The sequence below is a fragment of the Chlamydotis macqueenii genome, chromosome 23 (assembly GCF_036417535.1).
Source record: "Chlamydotis macqueenii isolate bChlMac1 chromosome 23, bChlMac1.mat, whole genome shotgun sequence".
Classification (NCBI taxonomy): domain Eukaryota; kingdom Metazoa; phylum Chordata; class Aves; order Otidiformes; family Otididae; genus Chlamydotis; species Chlamydotis macqueenii.
The window spans coordinates 4,416,044-4,437,987 of record NC_141578.1 but is presented as its reverse complement, the minus strand read 5'-3'; the positions used below and the strand labels follow the sequence as shown (position 1 = coordinate 4,437,987).

The 21,944-nt window shown below is 63.8% G+C and overlaps 2 protein-coding genes across 10 annotated transcripts; one reads left to right on the top strand and one right to left on the bottom strand.

Moving 5' to 3' along the window:
* Positions 1-675: 675 nt before the first annotated feature.
* Positions 676-6,106, top strand: SMIM29 (small integral membrane protein 29). 4 transcript variants are annotated; one of them, XM_086765859.1, is made up of 5 exons: positions 676-766; positions 4,365-4,538; positions 4,632-4,657; positions 4,729-4,834; positions 5,271-5,711. In XM_086765859.1, exons 2-5 carry the CDS (start codon positions 4,428-4,430, stop codon positions 5,331-5,333), a joined length of 306 nt encoding a protein of 101 aa, XP_086621985.1. In that variant the 5' UTR covers positions 676-766; positions 4,365-4,427; the 3' UTR covers positions 5,334-5,711. The 4 variants fall into 4 exon arrangements, 3 of the variants coding, with proteins under 3 accessions (XP_086621985.1, XP_086621983.1, XP_086621982.1); XM_086765857.1 differs by lacking the exon at positions 676-766 and adding an exon at positions 3,492-3,540; XR_015261005.1 differs by lacking the exon at positions 676-766 and adding an exon at positions 5,912-6,106 and having other exon boundaries at positions 4,155-4,538; positions 5,271-5,483.
* Positions 6,055-14,238, bottom strand: HMGA1 (high mobility group AT-hook 1). Of its 6 annotated transcripts, none has more exons than XM_086765865.1 (6): positions 14,128-14,238; positions 13,673-13,873; positions 9,248-9,353; positions 8,420-8,503; positions 7,943-7,997; positions 6,055-7,153 (listed from the first exon to the last, which is right to left on the bottom strand). In XM_086765865.1, exons 3-6 carry the CDS (start codon positions 9,347-9,349, stop codon positions 7,146-7,148), a joined length of 249 nt encoding a protein of 82 aa, XP_086621991.1. In that variant the 5' UTR covers positions 9,350-9,353; positions 13,673-13,873; positions 14,128-14,238; the 3' UTR covers positions 6,055-7,145. The 6 variants fall into 6 exon arrangements, with proteins under 6 accessions (XP_086621991.1, XP_086621986.1, XP_086621990.1 ...); XM_086765860.1 differs by having other exon boundaries at positions 6,055-7,156; positions 7,947-7,997; XM_086765864.1 differs by having other exon boundaries at positions 7,947-7,997.
* Positions 14,239-21,944: the final 7,706 nt, after the last annotated feature.

The following is a 21,944-nucleotide window of genomic DNA, read 5'->3' as shown; positions in this document are numbered from 1 at the left end:
GCCGTTCGAGGGGATGCGGGATCGTGCCAGCGGAGCGGGCAGGCTGCCTTCGGCGGGTCCCGCCGTCCTCGCTGCTGGTGGGATGGGGCCGCTCGGCACCTTCCTCAGCCTCCACGTGCTCTGCAAGAGCTGCCCGATCCCTCCGCCCCACGCCGTGCCCGGCTCCGGGGAGAGCAGCGTGTCGGGGGCAGCTCCCCGTCCCCACGGGTGCCCGATGTGCCCCCATGGAGCCGTTCCTTACCCCAAAAACCCCCGTTGCTCCCCAGCTTGGGGACTAGCATCTGCTGGTGCCCCAGTGCAGCAGATTTGCCTTGGGGCTGGGGAAGAGTAAACCAGCTTCACCCGGCTCCCAGGGCCCTGGTCTGGCCCTCGCCCAGCCGGGAGGGAGTTCCTCCTCCTTTTGGGATGTGAAGCAAAATGCTGGGTGGGACCCACTGGTGGATCCCAGCGGGATCCCAGCACCAGGCTATAAATACAGAGTGGGAGCTCTCTGCGGAGCACGCGTGTCCTGGTTTGGCGATTCCCTCTGGGATCTGAATGCAACCGGGTTCCTCCCGCACCGCGTTATCGCAGCGGGGGAAAACACGCCGGCTCGTGCGCAGCATCCTCGCCTTTGCCGCTGCGGCGCGGAGCCGAGGGTGAGATGAATCAGCTGATGGTGGAGTTAACGCCTCCCTGGGCGCGCGGCGAGGCAGAGCCAGAGCAAGCCGTACCCCGCGGGAGCGGGCAGCAGCGCTTCCCCCCTCGCCCTGGTATTTCTGGCCGGGTAAGCAGCCGGAGGGATGTGCTGGCTGGAAATCCGGCCACTCGCGCTTAGCTGCTTAAACGGGAGCTTAGCGGCTCAGCAAAGCTGTCCCCAATTATCTGCTGGGGGCTGGCGTCTCTCATAGCCGGTTTTGGAGCAGAAATCTCCCGTGTCACTAGTCCAGCTCTCGTTGCCTGCCAAAAATTTGCCCCCCTGGCTGACCCCCCTCCCGCCCTGCTCATGAAGGTGTCGCATCCCCAGGTCTGGTGGCGATGCTGCTCTCAGCCCCCCCCACATCCTTCCCCTACCCTGGGGAGATTTTCCTCTGGGAGCTGCCCCAGCCTCAAATCCCTTTTCCCCTGTGCTCTGGGCAGCAGTGGATGGGGATAAAACGTTCACCTGGGATTTGGGGATGCTGCAAATGCCCAGGGCTGCCTCTGGCCACGCCGGGGGGCTTGGAGACCCCTCCACGCTGCTCCCAGGGTCTGGTGCTCCTCCAGGACGTGGTGCGCTCCCGCTCGCTCTCTCCAAGGAACTTTCCTCGAAATTGCTGGATTTATTTTTAGCTGCAGCACGGCAGCTCCAGGCTGGGAGAGGATGGGCAGCGGCGGATGGTGGCGGAGCGGGAAGCGCACGTGGTGTTGATGTGCTGCCACCACCTTGGCTGGCTCAGGGGGCTTGGGGGGTCCAGCCCCGCTGTGCATTTCCCCCTTTGCAGTGGTGCCAACTGGATCCTTGCCCCTTTGGGACTGAAGGAGGGGATGAGGACGGGCTGCAAGGGGAGCCACTGCTGCTTGCACAGGGGGGTGATGCCCCCCCAGACCCCCAGGCGCTGGCCCCCAGGATCTGCCTCTCCTGGTGCTGCCAAAGCCAAAGCTCCTGTGGCGGGATGGGTGCTGGGATGGAGATGCTGCTCCCCAGGCTGCACGCGGGGACGTGGGGAACACTGGGGGCAGAGGCTGTGGCTGGTTTGGGAAGGGTGGGTGGGGCAGGGAGGATCACCGTGGATAATGGGACCAGTGGGGTCAGTGGGGATGCTCTGGACAGCAGGAGGCCAGGGCCAGTGGGACCACCAGGGACAACGGGACAGTGGGGACAGCGGGGACAGCAGGCATCAGGTGCTCTCAGGACAGCTGGTGCCCTTTGCTGGGGTCCCTCTACCATGGGGATGAGCCACATCGACCCCTTCCCACCCTATGTGTGGGACTCCGTGTCCCAGACTCCGCACCGCGCCCACTCCCGCGTCCCCGGAGTCCCCTGTGGCCGTGGTCCATCAGCACGGTCACTGAGCCCCATCCCTGGGCTGGCACGGGACCAGGAGGTGAAAATGACCCCACGTGGGCTGGGCAGGGGGTGCGGGCAGGAGCAGGAGGACCCTGACGTGTGTCTGGTTGGCCTCTCCCTGGGCAGGTTCATCCCAGGGGCTGCGGAGCAGGAGCTGCTTTTTCCCACCGCTGGCATCCCACCAGCGCAGGATGCTCTCAGCGCTCTGCGGTGGCACTGAGCTCCATCCCGCCACCAGCCTGGGCGCTGGGGCCTGTGTCCCCCCAGCACCACCATCTCCACGCTCCTCTCTTCCACCTTATTTTACTCGATAGTTTTTTTTTTTTTTTTTTGCTACCAGGAAGCAAAATGGGGCTCCTTGCTCCCCAGTGTCCCCTCGCTTCTGCCTGACCCACTTAGCGGGGCCATCTGGTCCCCGCACGGGCAAAGCGGATTAGGGATGGGGATCAGGGCTGGGATGCTGCCACCGCCCCAGGGCTCTGCCATGGGTGACACCGCCGGCGCTGTGAGAGCCCCGGCCTGGGCTCCCGGGGTCGCTGCGGGTCCGGCCCCAGGGGGATCAGACGCAGGATGGGGAGGGGACCCATGGGTGACCTGCACCCACCAGGACCCCGGCCTCCGCTGGCCGCTGCGGGTCTGTCGGCTCACCCTGTGCCTACGCCTCCATCCTTCTGTCCATCCATCCCTCTGTGGGGATCCATCCGTCCATCCATCAGCCCAACTGATGGTGCAAGGAGGCACCTACCCACCCTGGTGTGCACCCATGCATCCGTCCGTCCATCCACCTGCCTGTCTGTCCATCCATCATCCATCTGTCCATCCAGCCATCCCTTCACCCATCTGTCCCTCTGTCCATCATCTGTCTGTCTGTCCATCCATCCCTCCATCCATCCATCGGCCATCCATCCCTCCGCCCGTCCGTCTGGCTGTCCATCCATCCATCAACCCATCCCTCCATCCACCCATCTGTACATCCATCACCCGTCCATCCATCCATCATCTGTCCATCTGCCTGTCTGTCCGCCCATCCGTCCATTCATCCCTCCGTCCCTCCACCCATCCGTTCGTCTGCCTGTCTGTCCATCCATCATCCATCTGTCCGCCCACACCCCGACCCCTCTATCCTCTCACCCCCCACGCCCCCAGGTGCGCACCCCCTGTCCCCCCAGCCCTCCCCCCATCCTTCCCTGTACCCGCCCACCCCTCCACTCCCCCTTCCACCTCTCCCTCTGCCCCCCCGAGCCCCTCCCCTCCCTTTTCTCCTTTTTTCCCATTTTTTTTATTCCTCCCTTCCCCTATTTTCCATTTTTCCAATTTTTCTTTTCCCTTTTCCCCTTCCCCCCCCGTTTTCCCCGTTCTCGTTCCCTCCCCCCCCCCCGCCCGGTCTCTGCTGCCCCCTTCCGGCCGCGCGCATCCCCCGAAGCCCCGCCCACCAAGCCCCGCCCATTCCTCCGCCCCTCTCGTCACGCGCCGCGCGTGTTCCGGGTGCGGGCGGTGCGCGGCGCGCGCAGGTGGGGCGGGGCGGAGCCGCGGGGATGCGGGAAGGGGGGGTGGGGGTGGGCGGGGGGTGCAATGGGCCACGGAGGGGAGGGGAGGGGTGCAGCGGCTGGAATTAGGAAGGGGGCGCGGAGGGGCTGCGGGGCCACGCGGGTCGAGTGTCCCGCGTGGGGCTTGGGAGAGGCAGAGCCTGGTGCGGTCCCGTCCCCCCCCCCCCTCCCCCCGGTCCTCCTGGCGGAGTGGGACCTCCCCATCGCGACCCCGGCTCTGCGGGGTGGTGGTGGGTGCGGGGTGACATCTCCCCCTCCCACGCCGGCCGGCCCCGAGTGGGCGCTGGGCCCCTGTCCCGGGGAGCATCCTTCTGGCGGGGGTGCGGGTCCCGGCCCCCCCGCGGGTCCTGGGGTTGTTACTGGGGTGGTGGGCTGTTACTGGGGTTACTGGTGGGGTGGTGGGCTGTTACTGGGGTGGTGGGCTGTTACCGGGGTTGGTGGTGGGGTTGTGGGCTGTTACTGGGGTTACTGGTGGGGTGGTGGGCTGTTGCCGGGGTGGTGGGCTGTTACCGGCGTTACTGGTGGGGTGGTGGGCTGTTACCGGGGTGGTGGGCTGTTACCGGGGTGGTGGGCTGTTACCGGGGTGACCACCCGGTAGTGGGCCATTACCGGGGTTATTACTGGGGTTACTGCCGGGGTGGTGGGCAATTAGCAGCGTTATTACCTGGTAGTGGGCTGTTACTGGGGCTATTACAGGGTTGATGGGCTATTACTGGGCCATTACCGGGGTTGTTACCGGGTGGTGGGCCATTACCGGGGTTGTTACCGGGGCGGTTGCGGGTCCGCAGACGTCCCGTCCGGCGGGGCCGACCACCCGCGTCCCCAATGCCGAGAGGAGCCGACGCTGGGCCATGAGCAACACCACGGCCCCCACGGCCCCGGGCGCGGTGGGCGACTCGCTGGTGGGCTACATCCTGGGACCCTTCCTCCTCCTCACCCTCCTGGGCGCCCTCCTGGCTGCGGTGAGTGGGGTGGGCAGGGGCGAGGGAGCGGTGGCCGAAACGTTGTCCCGAGTCCCGCACCCGCTCACGCGTCCCCCTGCTCTCTCCCTGCAGGTGATGTACGTCCAGAAGAAGCGAAGGTGAGTGGGGGAGGCTGGGGGGGTTTGGCGTGGGGGGACCCATGGCCGATCAGCCGCCGTCCCCCCGCCAGGTTCGACCGCCTGCGGCACCGGCTGCTGCCCATGTACAGCTACGACCCGGCCGAGGAGCTGCAGGAGTCCGAGCAGGAGCTGCTGGTGGAGGCGGAGGACGCCCGGGTGGGTCAGCCATCGCGTTTCGGGGACGGGATCCCAGTTTCGGGGACGGGATCCCAGTTTCGGGGTCAGGTACAGGTGGGGTGGCTGCGTGGGTCACTCACCAGCCGTGCACGGCGCTGCTGGGAAGTGCTATTTCTGTCTTTCTTTTTTATTTTTATTTTTTTTTCACATGAAAAATTAGCGCTAGGAAGCCCGCGCGAGTGTGGGAGCACCAGGCCCTGGGAGCCGGGCGAGGGTTTGGGTACAATCCCAAGGTTTTGGGGAGGGTTGGGCTGTGCAGCCGCTGCCCGTGAGCCCGGGACTCCTCCACCCACCCTGCCGCTGTTTGGGGGTGCTTTGCCCCCCACCCTTGGCACCGGCAGGGATCTGGGGTGGGGGTACCCGCCGTCCCCTCCCGATTCTGCCCGGCGTGCTGAGGGCCCGCTCTCCGTTCCAGGTGGTGCCCGGTTTCAGGGACCCCTCGCCCCATCGGCCCCCGCGCCGTGACTGGAAGGCCTGATGCCGCCCGCAGCGCTGGGACCCGATCCTGCCCGCGGGACGCGAGGGACGACGGCGTGGGCACCGGCGCTGCGGCCTTCGCCGTCTGCTGGGACGCGCCCGCCGTAGCGCGGCGATGCCGGCAGTCGCTGCCTGGGAACGATCCCACCCCGTGAGCACTGATGATAACGGGTTATCTCGCACCTCAGCACCCATTTTTGCCACTTTTTTTTTTTTTTTTGGCTTGAACCGCCCCGCCAGCACCTTACGACGCACTGAGCGGGACGGCCGGGGCTGGCACCCTGGCAGGGGAGCAGCCGGGCTGCAGGTTTTGCGGGATGCCCACGGAGGAGCGGCGCGACGCGTGCTGGAGCAAATAAACGTGTGTCTCTGCATCCGGCCCAGAGCCTCCCGCGTCGGGCCGGGAGGATTTTCAGCAGCGCGAGCGCTGCCGGACCGCGGCTCGATTTCGGGGAGGCTCAGCGTCGCGCGTCGGCGGCATCGCGATTCGTTTCGGTCATAAAAGGTGTCGAGGACGGGGGTTTGGAGGGGGAGCAGCGGTGTGGGGGGGTTTTGCCTGTTTTGTGTTTCCATCGGCAGCTCCCGTCTGTCCCTGCGGACGATGGCACCGGCGCGGATGTCCCTGCGGAGAAGGAACCGGGTGGGCTGTCCCTGCGCAGAGAAAAGCGGCCCCCACCCCGCTGCCGGGGGCTGGACCCCAGCCAGAGCCCAGGGCAGAGGCGTCAAACATCCATAAAATGTTTTATTCAAGTAACTGCAAATAGGAAACCAAAAGGTCGTTAACAGTGAACCAAAAAAAACCCAACCAACCAGACAAAAAAACCCAAAAAACCCAAACCTGGGCGGTGTGGCGGGGGAGCATCCTGCAGTCCCCCCACCCCACCGCCCTGCCAGCCTCTATCCCTTGGAGCAGCAGAGCAACCTAGACCTTAGAATAACGATTTAAAAAAAAAAAAAAAAAGCCCCAAAAAAAGGAGGAGAGAGAAAAAAAAATATCCCACAGCTCCCAGCGAGACCCCGCAAAAGGAAACACCGAGCCAACGACGCCCCGGCAGCCGGCGCAGCAGCAGCACGTCTGTGAGTTCAGAGTGGAACTTAAATATCCAGAGGTAGTTGTGAATGAAAGGAGGGGAAAAAAAAAATTTAAAAAAAAAATATATATATATATATCAGAACCGATGAGGAAAAGGGCTGCCCCGAGCCGGCCCCGCGGGGACGGGCACCCCGGGATGGGTGCCGAGCCCCGGCATCCCTGGGAGCCGAGCTCCCACCGCAGTGCGGTCACCCAGGGCTGGGGGGCGCAAGGGGGGTTGCCCGGGGTTGCAGCAGGCCAGAGCGAAGGTCTAACGCGTTTGGGGGTCTCGCCTTCGCTGACCGCCCCCGCCTTCCCCGTAGAGGACGCGGGGTGAAGCATGGTGCTGGGGGGTGAGATCACTGCATTGGGGGGCGCAGCAAAAGTGTGTGTGGGGGGGTCCCAGCCCCAGCTCTGTGCCAGCCACCCCCTTTATGAGGGGGGCTACCCCAAAACCCAGCGCTGGGGAGATGGGGGGTGGGGGGGAGCTGGGGTGGGTGCCCCCCGAGGCGGGGGGGCTGCGGGGGCCGCCGGGGTCGGGCTGTTTTCCAGTGCTGCCGTTGTCCGAGGGTGAGGAAGGAGCGGAGGAGGGAGGAGGAAAAAGCCAGGGGGGCGCGGTGGGTTTCTCCTCATCCCTCTGCCCCCCCGAGGCCGCCGGACTGTCGGGCGATGAGGTAGCGCCGGTTCGGGAGGTTTCACTGCTCCTCCTCGGACGATTCCTGGGAAATGTTCACCTCCTCCTCATCCTGCTGCTGTGAGGCAAGGGAGCGTGGTCGGGGGGGGGTGCCAGGGGCTGCTGACACCCCCCCCCCGGCCCTGGGTGAGGGGCCGACTGGGTATTGCACCCCTTGTGCAAAGAGGGAAACTGAGGCACCGGCGCACTCCTGGATTTGGGGGCCACCCCTTGCTCCGGGTTTAACGGTTACGGATTAAATCCCAGGTGAGAACCCCCCCCCGGGGGGGCTCGCAGGGGGGAACCGTGCGTCTGCCCACGCTGCGAGCCCCCAGTGCCGCTGCCGTGTCCCCAGTCGTCACCAGTGGGGAGCTGGTGGTGGCAGGAGCGGGTGTCTTGCGTCCGGCGCCGCGTGCGGGACGGGTGGCCGTGACATCGCGGCCGTGACATCGCGGCCCCGCGCGCGGCGGTGAGTCAGGGCTGAGCGTGAGCCTGAGTCAGCGCTGGCCCCCGCTTCCTCCCGCTTCATTCATAAAAAAGCCACCGCGCCGGCGGCTGCCAAGGCAGGACACCGTGTCCCTGACGCGGCCCCGCCGGCGTGGGACGGGCTTGTCCCGCCCCACCAAATCCTCTCCCGGGTCCCCAAACCAGCCCCTCGTGACCCCAGGGTGGGACCCTCTCAGGTTTGCGGACCAGCGCCCTCCGTAAGGAATTGAAATGGGAAAAGGGGGCAAAATCCAGCGCGGGGCAGAGCAGCCGCACCCTGAGGATGCTCGTGGGTGGCCCGTGTGTCCCAGCACCCGGTGGCACGTGGGGACGTGACACAGCACCCTGCCAGGACGGCGGGGAGAAGGGAAAAGCCCACTCACCGATTTTTTGGGTCGGCCTCGAGGTTTTCTCCCTGGTGTGACTGCAGCTTTCTGAGTACAAAAAAAAATCCCAAAACAAGAGATTTTGGTCAGGCTGGGGCTGTCCCCCCATCCCCGGGATGCTGCCGGGGCGGGGGTGGCGGCGTTCCCCTTCCTCCCACCCACGCCTGCCAAATTCATTACCCCAGTGGCATCTCCCGGGCCGCTGCACGCGGGTGGCCGCAGCCGGGCCCCCCCCCCGGCCCCGTGACTCACGAGGCGGGCGCAGGATGTGAGTCGCGTGTTTTGCAAACAGGTTTCTGTCGGGTGGCTGCGCGCCGACACACGCGGTCCCTGGCTCCCCCCAAGTCGAGACCCCCCCCCCCCCGCCCCATCCCAGGAGGGGATCCGCCCGGAATTCCCTATAATTGAGCTCAAAACGGACCAGCGCGCGGCCGCTCGGCTGGAGCGGACCCCCGTCCCCCGTCACCTACCCTGCCTTTGGGGGTGGCCTTGTTTTTACTGCCCTTCGGCCGTCCGCGGGGTCTCTTGGGGGTCGGGGCCTCGCTGGGTTCCTGCTGGAGGGAAAGCAGAGGGGGGGGTCCCTGCAGATTGGGGGTCCCTGGGGAGGGACGGGTGCCTGGAGCGGCTCCCAGTGCAGCAGTGCACCCGGGATGCTCCGTGCTGGGAGCCCCGTTCTCCCCAGCAGACCCCACCGGGGTGAGGATGCTCTTGCGCGTGGGACTGGGAGCACTGGTTGCACTGGGATCGGCCGTCGGGCGCCATGCGCGGGCTCCTGCGCGTCCTTCAGCCGGATGCGTACGTGACCCGTCCCGCCCCGGCGTTAATCCCCGGTTTAGGTCGATGGTCGCCACCGGATCCTCAGCCACGGCCCCCGGCTCGCTGCCAGTGCCGCCGCCTGGCCAGGCGTTGGGGAAGCGGCAAATCGCCTTTTCCGGGGGGAGAACGGTGGGCACAAACCCCACCTGCCCGCGGGGGGGGGGGATCTGGGGGGGCGGTTGGCACAGTGAAAGCTCTGGCAGCATCTTATCCCTCTGAGCAGCTTTTGCTAATGGGGCTTTAATTAGCCCTGCTGCGGAGGCCGGTTCAGCTGCAGCCTGGGGAGCAGCAGCTCTGGGGGGGTCGTGGGGCTGGGGCGGGGGCTGCGAAGCCCCCCCAGGAGGGATTTGCTGCCTGTGAGCGCCCAGGAGGGGCTGCACCCTGGCCATCCCCATCCCCGCCTGGGGTGTGAGTGGGGGGGTTTCTCTCTGCCCGGTGGGGTGCCCCCCCTCCTTCTCTTCCTCCCAGGGGACCCCACGTACCTGTGGCTTCTTCCTGGGCCGCCCCCGGCCCCTCTTCTCCGACACGTCCTTCTCCCCCTTGGAGGCCAGGGGCTGGCTGGATTTGGTGCCGGATTCGCTCATCGTCCTGCCAGCAGCGGTGAGGAAGAGCGGGAAGGGGAGGAAGGTCGGTCAGTGATAGCTCACCGTGATGGCCCACTCCAGCCCTCATCCTGGGCCAGGGGGATGCTGGGGGGCCAGGGAAGTGGCTCACGGGGCTGCAAGGGACGAGCGGAGCCACCGGAGCCTCCCGTGGGGTCAGCTTGGCTCCGGCCGTGCCCCTGCCGCCCGCTCCCCCTGGGTAAGGATGCTTGGGACCCCCAGCCACCGCCTGGCCCCTCTGCAGGGACGCAGGTGGCTGGGGGGGGTGTATCACCACGGACAGGAGGTGACAAGGACCTGAGCCCGTTCGTGCAGGGCTTTTCCGCCCCAGGAACGCCGAGTGCTGCTGCAAAGCCCGGTATCGGCAAAACCACCCCCGCTGCACCCGCGTCCCTCCTGCAAACAGACCTTCGGCCCGGGCCGCTCCCCGCCACGCGTCCCCTCGCACGGCCGCGCCCCACCGCTGCAGCGAGGGGGGACTGCGCAGGGATGGAGGGGCCAGACTCCGGCTCTCGTGGCCCTCATGGCCAGCACCACGTGTGGGCTGCCGCTCCGGTGTCAGCTGGCCGAGGCTCCGGCCGCTCACGCCAGGGTGGGTTCGCAGCCGCGTCCCTCCCCGGGATGCGACCTGCATCCCCCCATCGCCGGCTGGGGAGCAAAACACAGTGGCTGCCGGCAGGATCCTGCCCCGAGCCCACGGCACAGACACTCTGCCGAATTTGCCAGCGCCCCGGCGCTGAGCCAGCTGCCAGGGCCCCCAGCAGGCATTTGAGGAGCGGCAGCTTGGCCGGCCCTTCCCGCAGAGCCCATCCTGTTCCCCAAAAGGAGGAGAGCGGCTCCAGATTTAATCTGGAGCCCTTGAAATCCCAGACACGCCGTCGGCACCGGCAAGTTGGAGCAGGACAAGCGGTGGCACAGCATCGGGGCCTGCGGGCATCCCCAGGGGGGTCCCGGGGCGGGGTGGGCCCTCCACCGCCCGCTTCGACACCCGGCACCGCTGCACCCAGGCTGGGATGCTGCACCCCTGACCTCGTGGGGAAAACCCATGGAGGAAAAGGCTTCACCTTCCCTTCTCCAACCTCCGTGCTTCCCCAGGGGCGCAGGGAAAACCTGCTCTTCCCGAGCCGTGGGGCTGGTTCCACAGCCAGCTCCCAGCCCAGGAGCCGGGAGGACGGGCTCAGGCTGGAAGGGAGCAGGATCGCCGTCGCTTTGGGGGACCCCAAACGTGGGGCGCCTGCTCTGCTCCTCGCTCGGGCGACCGTGTCCAGGGGGCACCCGCTCAGAGCGCCGACGGGACGCTTCCCAGCAGAAACTGGGCGGCGAGAGCAGCGTCCCGGTCTCGCTGCCCGTAAGCGCGGGGCTTGGAGCTGCCTGGGAGATTTGGCTAAAAAATCACAGCGTTGCTCTGCGACGGATGGCACCATCTCCCCCGGGGCCGGTCCCTGCACCCCTGCCCTGCGTCCCACCCGCGTCTCTGGAGCGCGGCAGCCCCCCGGCCCAGCTTCTCCCGCAGGTACAAGGTTGTGCCCTGCCTACAGGGTGAAAAACTCTCAATTTTGAGCAACTGGTTTCAATTTGGATTGCATTAGAGAAGCTGCAACAGCGCTATCGGGGAAAGCAGGGGGCAGCCGGGATGCTGAGCCCCCCCCCGAGGACGCTGAGCCTCATCGGAGCAGGCGCGGGCCAGACATGCGGTGCGAGGAGCCGCGCTCAGAGCTTCGAGGCTTTTTTAAAAAACACGCGTCAGCTCCCGCTCCCCTCTGGAAGTGACTCACGAGTACAAAACAACAACAACAAAACCCACCCTCGGATTCTTTTCTTTTTTTTTTTTTTTTTCTGAGAGACAGAAACCATGCTGTCATGTAAACACCCCGAAAATATTACTCATAGCATCCCTTCAAGGAGTCTCTTAGAAAAAAAAAAAAAAGTATGGTTTAGATTTTGGAAAGAAAAATGCCGGCCGGCTGACCGGGGGCTGGGACGGGTTTGTCTTTGTTCAAGTCCATCTTTGTCAGAGGAAACGCAGCCTGCGAGCCGTGCCGTACCCTCTCCCGGAGCTGGAAACAGATGGGCCCAGTCCGGCCCGGCCCCCACCCTGCCACGCTCCCTGCCGCCCCGCTGGGGATGGGCCCGCACCCCACGCAGCGGCTGGGGACCCCCCAGCTGTAGGGATGGCAGCGGGTACGACCCCAGAGCCTGCCGCCGTGAAGTTGTGGGTGCTGGGGAAAGGCCGTGGGCATCCCACCCATCCCTCCGTGTCTCCCAGCTCTCCCCGAGGGCTCCAGAGCCGAAACCACCCCAGAGGACCGAGGGGCCCGCGCGGGCAAAGGAGGATGAGGAGGATGGAGATGGGGGGATGCTCGGGTGGGAGATGGAGGATGTTCCTCTCTCCCAGCCCAGCACCTCCCCAGCCAACATCCCTCTTCCCGGGAGCAGCCCCGGATTAGCATGGCGCTCCCCAGTTTGGCAGCGCCTGGCTCCAGCAAGTCGGGAGACGGCGCCGGGCACGTTACGGGAAGCAGCTCCGGCCTGGCTCGCGTGCATCGAAGCCGCGTAGGAGAGAGGGAGCAGCCGTGTTGCCATGGAGGAAAGGAAGCAGCTGAGGGAGAAGCCTTTCCACGCAGGGAGGAATGGGTGGGAGAGGAGGGCAGGGGGGTGCCGGGCTCCCCGAGGCTGGGAGGGAGAAATCTCGGCAAGGTTTGGAGGTGGAGGGGCTACATCTGCCCCTTGATCGATGGGGGTGGGGAGGGGGGGTGAAAACCTCCTCCCCTCTCCATCCCTCCAGAGGATGAGCCGCCGAATTCTCCTCCCCCAGCCCCATGGGCTCTCCCTGCTCTGTGACACGAGCTGGGCCGTTCTCAGCAGCCACCTCTTGCACAAGCGACAGTCGGGTTGCGAAAGAGGCGACCTGACCCCCTCGGAGCCATGCTCATCCCTGCCCCTGGGCCTGCTCCTGCCTTCCCCCACCCGCTGCCACCCCCGAAACCCCCCCTCCTACCACCTCCTCCCAGATTAGACACACCAACCCAGGAGAAGGGAGGGAGATAGGCAGGCGGTGGCTTAGATCTTTAAAAAAAAAATAATTAAAAAAAAAAATTCTATATAAAAATCTCTTCACGCCCAGGAAATCTCGCCTGATTGCAGCTGGAGAAGGCTCCCGGCCGCACCTCCTGGCAGAGGGAGGACGGGAGAGGGAGGAGGGGGAAGAAAGAGTGGAGCAGAAGTTGAAGAGCCAGTTGGGCAGGGGTGCGAGGGCTGGGAAGGGATGTGTGGGCTCCTCAGCAGGACAAACCCTCCGCGGGGCTGCTTTGAAGCCCACCCCCCCCCACCCCCCCCCACCCCAGGCCTGCTATTAAGGAAAGTCCCCCCCCCTTCCTTCCTGGGCATGCATAATAAAAGGAAGTGATAAAAGAAAGGAAGGAGGGAGGTGGGGGGAAAGAAAAGAGGCAGGAAGGGCACCATCACGGGCTTTGTGCAGCCCCTGTCCTGCGGGGGATAATAAAACCCCGGGGGGAGCCAGCCCTGAGTGGCATCACCCCCCTACCCCCACCCCATGCAGGTTGCGGGGCTGGGGGGGGGGGTGCGGGGCCCCACGATCTCGCAGAGGGGAGCAGCGTGGGCGGTGTGAAGGGGGGGGCTGCAGAGCCCCAGCACTGCAACTTTGCACCGACCTGTGTGCCCCCCTCCCCCCGCACCCCATCCTTAAGCCCGGCTTGGCCTGGCCGCTTGCACCGGCCCCACGCACCTTGCACCGGCCCAGCCCCACGCACGGGTCCTGATCCCACGCACCTTGCACGGTCCCGGCCCCAAGCATGGTCCCGACCCCCCCACTCTCCCACGCACGCTGCGAGCCCGGGCACGACGTGGGGGGGGGGTCCCGCTGCCGGTGGCCGGCGTGGGGGCTGCACCCCGGGGCCGTGCGGCCCCCCCCCCCCCCCGGGCCGTGCGGGGTTTTTGCATCACGCAAAACCAAACAAGTGGAGGAAAAGTCCAGCGACCGGCACCGGCGACCCCCCCCCCCCCGCCCCCAACCCGAGCAGCCCCGCCAGGTGCATCCCCCTATTAATAAGGATAATTAATAAGACGACTAATAACGCGAGGCATTGCAGAGCCAGCCCGCCGCACGCACACACGCGTCCTTGCGAACACACAGCGAACCGGCAGCGATCGTGCGGAGCATGCGGGGAAAGGAGGAGCCGGGGGGGGGGGAGCAGAGCCATGGGTGCCCCCCCCCACCTCCCCGCACCCCCCCGACCCTCCCCGCACCCCCCGCAGCAGAAAGGAAAGAGCAAGGCCGGCACTCACAGTCAGCTTGATCTCGGAGCTGGGTGCTTGGGGTGGCTTTTTTTGGGTGGTGGTTGGGTTGGTTTTGTTTTTTTTTTTTTTTTTCTCCTCTTTCTCTTTTTTTTTTTTTTTTTTTTTTTCCTCCCGGCGTGTCTGTGTTGTGGAGAGAATTAACCACCCCCCCCCCTTTCCCGGCGGCTGCTGCTGCTCGCAAATGCGGATCTGAAAGGAGAAGGCAGAGAGGCTGCGACTCACACACGCATCCACGGCTCAGCCAGGCCCCCCCTCTTATTTATATAAATAATAAAGAGAGGCAGAGGTGAAAAAAAAAAATTACTCCAGGAGGAAGGAAGCTGGGTCAAAATCATTTGCAGGGAGCGAGGAAAGGGAGGAAAAAAAAAAAAAAAAAAAAAGGAAAGGAGAGGGGAGAAGGGGGGAGGAAAAAAAAAAAAAAAGGAGCGAGCTCTCAGCCTTACTGGAGGGGATCCAGCTGCTAAAAATAGCAAAATCGCACTCGAAATTAAATAAGGGCAACCGGGCTAAGGGGAGCTTCCAGCGCCGGCGGAGCGGGGGGAGGAGGAGCCCGGCTGCATCACGGGCGGCGGGGGCGGGCGGCGGCGGGGCCCGGGGCGATAGGTCCGCTCCGAGGGGCTGCGGGGGCTCCCCCCCTCCCCGAATCCCCCCCCGGGGCGCATGGAGGCAGCGGAGGGGGAGGATGGAAACCCCCACCCCCGGCCCCATCCCACCGCGGGATGCTGCAGGGATGCTCCCGGGGGGGTGCGGGTAACCCCCGCCCGGCTGATCCCCCCCACGGGTTTGGGTGGGAAGGGACCTCCAAGCTCATCCAGTTCGACCCCCCTGCCCTGAGCAGGGTCACCTCCCGTGGGCCGGGTCACCTCGTCCAGCTTGGCCTTGAGCACTGCCAGGGATGGGGGGCACCCACAGCGCTGGGCAACCTGGGCCAGCGCCTCATCCCCCTCACGGTGACAGATTTATTCCTCATATCCCATCTAAACCTACCCTCTGCCAGTTTAAAGCCATCACCCCTTGTCCTCTCACTACCTGCCCTTGTGTCCCACCCCATCTTTCCAGTAGCCCCCCTTTAGGTACTGGAAGGCTGCTCTAAAGTCTCCCTGGAGCCTTCTTTTCTTGCTGCCCCCCAAAAAGAGCCTCCAGTCCCCATTTGAGGCATCATCATCATCATCATCGGGGTTGGCTGGGTTTTGTCGCGATATTTATTTTATTTTTCTCTGCATCCCCACTGCAGAAGTGGGAGGCCGGTGTGGAAGCACGGCGTGGTGGGGTTTTGGGAGCTGGCGAGCAACCCTGAGGCTCTCCTGGGGGTTTAAACGGGCAGTGGGCTTGGTCCTCAGTAAAATTATTTTATTCGGAATTCCCGCAATCTGTTTTGGAAGGGGTTTAGGTCAGTCCGGAACGGGAGCCGAGACCAGCTCTCCAGGTCGGTACCCCAAACCCCAGAGCCCACCTTGTGTTTCCAGGTTTCCCAAGGCCTGTCAGGCATCTGGGGTCTCGTGGTGGGTTTTGGGGTGGGATACAAGGAAATCCAGAGCGGAGCATCCTCTCAGCGACAGGACTGTGCCAAATTCCCCCAGACTCCTGCAGAAACTCCAGTCACGAATTTAACGGAAACTCTGCTTTCGGTGCTTTCGAGCGCCCTGGTGCTAAGGGCTGAAATCTGGAGTGTGGAGATGAACTTCAGACTGGCCGACGCTGGATTTTGGTACTTTTTTTTTTGTTAAAAAAGAACCTTTTAAAATGTGAAACTTGAAAGTATCGCTATCTGCATGTGCAAAACTGCTTTACAAGTTGTAAAAAGGAACAAATGAAACCGAGCCGGGCTTGTGGTGCTTTTTTTTTTTTTTTTTGGGTGTTATTTGGATTTTTAAAATCCCCTGCAAATTCCCCTGGGGAAAACACAATCAAAGCAGTGTCCCTTTCTGACGATTAAAAAATGAAAGCAAAGAGGGGGGGTGGAAAAAAAAAAAACAAACCCTGTAAGAAGCTGAGCTGTTTTCAAACTCCTGGAAAAAGAGCAGGCGTTGCCCTGCTTGCACCGCGGCGTTTGGGGCCCGAGCCGGGCTGTAGCCCCCTGACCTGGTGACGGTGGTGGGTCTCCTCCATCTGAGGACTTCATATCCAGCCAAGGTGTTGCTTGCAGACCCAAAACATCTTTTTTTTTTTTTTTTTTTTTTTGGTTAAAATCGCTGTCTCCCCAGCTGCAGGAGGCCCTGCCTGGGTTTGGAGGTGCCGGGATGCCTCCTGCCCGCGGCCATGCTCCGGCTTCCCCGCTTTGCCACGAGCCTGGTGAGGAATTCGGTTTCTGATCCCTGGCAAAGACTCATTGTTATTAATATCCCTCGTTATTTATTCTGCGGCGGCGGTGAATGGCTGTAACCGGAGAGCTGCGAACAACCGGGGCTGCTGTTTCTTGCTCCGATCCCTGAAACTTTCGGCGATTTCCCGCTCGCCGAGCCCACCTGGAGCCTCCCCGAGTCAGGTTCACCCACGGGGTGACCACTTGGCTCTAAAACAAAATAATGCTGCGGTGGTCACTGGAAAATAAGAGCAGCGGTGAGATGCTCCGAGCAGCCGGGAGCAAAATCCCAATGGGAAACGGGCACACGACTGCGTGCGATGGGGGGAATGGGGAAAAAACCCTGGGATTTGGGGAAATGGGACTTTTTTTTTGGTGCTCAGAGCGTGTTTGCCAGGACGGGAGGACCCAGGGGATTTTGGAAATAGCCTGGCAATGCACGGCAGTGAGGTCTGTGCCCGCTTGAAAGAGGAAGAAATCCGTGCACGTGCGACGCCCATGCAAGGTGCGACGCGGAGCGGTGCGAGGCTGCCTGGATCCGAGCAGAGCCCCGCGCTGGGCCCAGGATTTCGGAGCAGGAAGGTCATTTTCACTTTTGGTTTTGCACTTTTCCTCAGTTAAAGCCAGCGGTTGGCTGTTTCCGGAGTTAAAGGCTGCAGCCGGTGCGTGTCTGGGAGCAGGACCGGCGTTCCCACAGCCCGCAGTTCAGTTCTGCAGCCAGACCAGAAAGCGAAAGTGGCTGGAAATAGTGAAACAAGAAGTGATTTATTTTTATTTCCCCCACCCGCCCCCCATCGCGGCTGAGCCTGACGCAGGGCACGGAGGAAGCAGCCTGCGCCGTGCCGGGGTCGGCATCACACTAAGCGATGCTGCCCCGCGTTATCCCAGTGAACCAGACAAACTGGGATACGCACTGGGACGCAGGCAGGGGATGTTCCCAGGCGAGGTGTTCGCAGGGATGGCCGGCCATGGCGGGAGGGGACAGGGACGGGGACCAGGCCTTTGTTTCCCCTCCCGGCTTTGTTTCCCTACAGCCAAGCCCCACGCGGTCAAACAGCCCCGGTCCCACCCCAAACCAGTCCTTTTAATTCAATTAATCAGCCCCTTCCTCCTCACCCACTGAGAGGATTCGCCCACCAGCGCGATATTTTTCCGTAGCCCCGTTCTGGGGACGAATTCCTAAATCACCAGATGAATTCCAGGCTTAAAGCTGCCGCTTTGGAGAGCCCAAGCCCCGGGTTTGCACTGACGCACGTGCTGCAGATGTGGGGTGCATGGGTGCATTACTGGGTATCCCTATTTTACATTTTTTTTTAGCCATTTTTTTCCAGCCTGGGAGGAGATGCGATGGGGAAATGGGTGCCCAGTGCTTGGGAAAAGCTGCACCTTTGTCAGATTTTGTCCTGAAAAGAAGGTGCTTGAAATAATTCCCTGCTTCTTCAGCGCTGGGGATTTGGGCGCCTAATTCCTGCTAATTTCCCTGGGAAAGGGGAAACGGGATCCTGTAAGGCAGCTCTGGGGAAAAAAAAAAATCCCAGCCCAGGTTGTTGGGTAATTGGAAGGGCTACCCAGCTAATTAAGAGCGCGGTGTGTTTGTCACCTCCAAAGCCCCCTTGAACAGCAGTTAATTAATCTGCGTGGTTCTGGGCCTCGCACAGACAGGTGCCGTGGGGAAAAGTGCGGATCAGAGGTGGTGAGACATGTCCGGGGCCAGGTGAAGAACATGTTCCACCCACGCCAGCGTCCAGCCCGGCGCTCAGGCTGCGCCGTGCCCCTCTCGGATGCCTTCAGTCAGCATCGCTGGGATTTTGCCAGCTGGGGAGGTTTCACGCAGTGCCTGGAGCATCCCCCTGCACCGCTCCGGTCCCTGGTTGCATAGCAAGGAGCATTTGCTGAGGATCTCCTTCTGCACAAGTGATTTTGAAAAATGCGGAGCCGCGGGCAGGACCTGGCTCACTCTGAAGCGGAACGTTCTCATTTCCAGTATCCTTGGGTTGATGTGGGCGGGGGAGCACATATTTGGCTCCTCTCCAGACAGGAGCCCCTCTCCTGCAGCATTTCAGATGCTTCCAGTGTCTTTGGGGAGGTGACACATCTCAGATGGGTCAAGATAATTAACTGCCTTCATTAATTCTTGCAGAGCACAAGTCGGTGAGCATCACTTTTTGCCCTGCTCTGCACGGAGCATCCCGACCAGCCCTGGGGAAGGGCTTTCCTGAGATTCTCCACGTCCTGGAGAAGAAACACTTCTCCTTCTTCCAAAAAGCAGAAGGACTTGCCCAGGTCCATGTGGGAGGGGCAGCAGTGGAACGGGGCACACGAGACCCACCCTTTCTCCCACTGCCGCTACCTTGCGTGCAAATCCCTGCTGAAATATTTATTGCTGGCAGCGATCGATAATTAGCCCCCAGGGAAAGAAATCTCTGGCAGCCGGCTCCTCTGCTTGCTTTCGGAGGGCGGGACGGGGCCAGGGCGTGCGGGTCGCTGAGCGCCTGCCCCACATCCATACCCGGGGTGGAAGTGGGGGGGGTGAGCACGCGGTAGAAGGGCTGTAGGTCTCTGTGGAGCCCACCTTTGGGCAAACTTGGAGGGAAAGGAAGGGAAAATGAGCCCTTATCCCTGTCCCAATCCTCCAGCGTCGGGGGGCCCAGGCTGACGAGGAGCATGGGTGCCCGTTGTGCCTGGAAAGAAGTGGCCAAATCCGCCCGGCCCAAGCCAAGCACGTCAGGTGCTGCCTTGTTTTGAACGCTCTGCCGGGAAGTCACCCCTGGGACGGCTCGGCCGCCTGGGCAGAGAGTCACAAGCCTGGTCCTGGCGCTGCTGGACGCTCGCCGGGCATCCCACCCCGCCTGCCCCTCCAGCCGCGCTGCCAGACACGGCACGTTGTGTTTGCATCCCGGAGGCGACGGGGACTGGATCCCTTGGCTCCAGGAGCTGGGAATTTAGAGATCTCATCCACTTGGCCACAGCGCGGGGCATCTCTGGCCCTGCCAGAGGAACCAGAGGTGATGCCACCCCCAGCCCCACAGCACAACGTCCCTGATGGGGGGATGGAGGCTGGGGGCAGGCGCGACGCCTTGGTCAGCCAGAGCAACCACCCGTCCCACGCGTACCGTGTCCCGTCCTTCCTCTTGTTCAGCATCCCTAAAAAACCTGGCTTCAGTGCTGAGCTACTGCCTTCACCCCACCTCAATCCCAGAAGCCAGGTTTCATTCTCCCCCTCCTTTAAAGAAAAATTGGGATTTGCTTTTAATCCCCTGCCAGGTGTGGAAGGGCTCACTGCCCTGGGCTCGGTGCCGCCCGGGTGTGTGAAAACGTACACAAACCCTGTCACGTACGGCTCCGCAGGGCACGGCTGAGCCCCGGCAGCCCACGCGGCGCAGGGCGAGCAGGACGAGCCGGTGGGGCTGGAAAATGGCTCCGGCTCAGGCGGCGACGCTCCTGCCCGCATGCCCCGGCCTGCCGGCACCCGTGGGAACGCGTCCCTGCCCGTCGTCCCTGTTTGCCCGCTGGAGCCTCTCCCGTCCCCGGGGGTGGCAAGGATGAGTTCTGGGTGCTGGTGGTGGTGGGATGGGGAAGGGGGTGTGCGGTGGGGGCTGCTTTGGCCCAGTCACCCCAATGGAGCATCCTGATAGTTTCGGGGAGCTGCTGGGTGTCCCGCAGGCCGGTGCCCCGAGCCACTGGCCATGGGGTGGGCTGCGGGGCTCCGGCCCTGGCACAGGAGCCGGGATGCTCCGGGGCTGTGGCCATGGCTGCGCTGCACAATGGCCTTTTGTCTGTGGCGCTGCCCCGGGAACATCCCGCCATCCCAGTTTCCCAGTAACATGAAACCCTCCTCAGGGCTGCCTGCGGGAGCACAAAGCCCGGGGCTGCTTGGGGGCCAGCTCCTGCCCGGTTCCCAGCTCCCCTCGCACTTCAGCACACATGTACCGAGCGTGTTGGGGCTCAGCTGGGTGGCTGTCGAGCGAGCCAGGGTCCCGCGTCACCTGGCTCTTGATAGGAAGGGGGTGGCATAAACCGGGGCACCACCAGGAACGGTGCCATGAAGCGTCCCCCTGCCCACGGGACCCTCTGAGCAAGGATGCGGCTGACCCATGGCGGGGGCTCCGGCACCTTCCTCACCCCAGGGCTCCTCATCCTCAGCAGACCAGGAGCTCCCTGCCGCTGCTCTTCAATCCTCCCCGGTGCCAGCGGGTGAAAAAATACCTGTGGGTGCTCCCTGGAGCCCCTTTTGCCCCTGTGGTCCCAGGACTGGGGGCTGACAAAGGGGGGGTGAGAGAGCTGGGGAGGAAGGGCTGTAAATCATTAACGGGGGACACGACGGAGCAGGACGCAGGGGTGTCTGTCGGGCTTGCAGGGGAGTCTGCCTGCCTTGGTTTTTTTTTAATCAAGGCGTTTTATTGCGAGTGGCACATCAAAACTGAACAGGGCGGCGAAGAAGCTGGTGGTGGCCGGAGGGGCAGGGGAAAGGTGGGAGGGAGGGGCTGCAAGGGGTGGGGGGCACCCGGTGCGAGGGGTGGGGCGATGCAAGGGGCTTGTGGGGGGCTGGGAACACGTTTTTCCTGCCCTTCCCCGGTCGAAGGGGGCTGACTTCTCCGGCCCTGGAGTTGCCACAGGCCCCGTGTGATGGGGAAGGAGCCCCCTCGCCCTGCGGCCACCCCATGCTGCTCACGGTGGGCACCCAATTTTGTGCGGGGGCATGTCCTGAGCTCAGCCTCCCCCCCCGGGGGACACTCATCAGCCACATCCCCGGTACCTCTGGGACAAGAGACCCAGCCCAGCGACGCTCGTGTCCGGAGCCGCTGCCGCTCGCTGTCGCTCCCACATTTCCCCCCCACGAGGGACGTTCCCGGCACTGCGCCCCCCGTGCACGCGTGGGTGTGCGGACACGGGCACCCTGTCCTTGTCTGCCCAGGGTCGTGCTCGCCACCGGTGGCCCCGAGTTCACCGTGGCGAAGGGTACACGCCCGAGAGCCTGCTCCTTGTCGGGGCTCCAGGAAAACGCTTTTCCCGGCCAAATTCCGTGACACTTTCCTTTTTACTCAGCTCCGGTTGGAAAAGAGCAAGGGATGGAGGGACTTCCCTCCGTCCCGGTGACTCAGGTGGCCGTCACGCGTGACTCAGCCGCCGGCAGCGTCCCCTGCTCCGGAGGCCCGGGGTGACCACGGAGACGGGGAAACGGGGGCAGCGGGAGGCGATGCCGGAGGTGACGGGGTGAGGGAAAGGGGCCAAGCTGGCTGCTGGTGTAAAGGAGCTGGAGCAGGCCGGGTCTCCGTTGCGGGTGCTGTCACCCATGTCCCCCTCCGTGGGCTGGGGGGTTTAATTAACGGGCTTGGAGGGAGATGGGTGACGGCAGGCGGTGGGCGCAGCACCCTGTGGGTCAATCAATGACCCGGGGGGCAGCAGCGCGGGGTGGGACGGGGGCATCCTCGATGTTTTACTGGGGGGACCCCACTCCCATCTTGCCGAAGCGGGGTTTTGGGGCTGGAAAACTGGTTTTGGTAGAAGGAAAAACCCGTGTGCCCACCGAACTGGTGGGCCCAGCACCAGCGGGAAGGATGCGGCCTCAACCCCCCCACCCCACCCGGGGGCGAAGGGTGTGGGGACCGGATCTGGGCATCTCCGGCAGCATCCCAGGGGTTGCGGGTGTCGCGCGGTGCCAGCCCGGCGTGACACGCGGTTCCCTGCTGCCACCTCCCGGGGACCGGCCACCCGGCAGCGGGGAGGGCTGGGGAGGTGGGGGTGGGGGGGGAAGCCCTTTCCCCCCGGAGCCATCCTTCCGCGTGGGCGCAGGCTGCCGTGGGATGCGGGTCACTCGAGGGCCGCATCCTCCCCGCGGCCGGTCGGACACGGCTGTGGGGTGGGGGCCACGCGTCCTGCTGCGGTGAGGGGAAACTGAGGCACGCCAGGGGCTGATCACGCTGCGGCTGGCAAGGGACCCGGGTGTCCTGCTGCTCA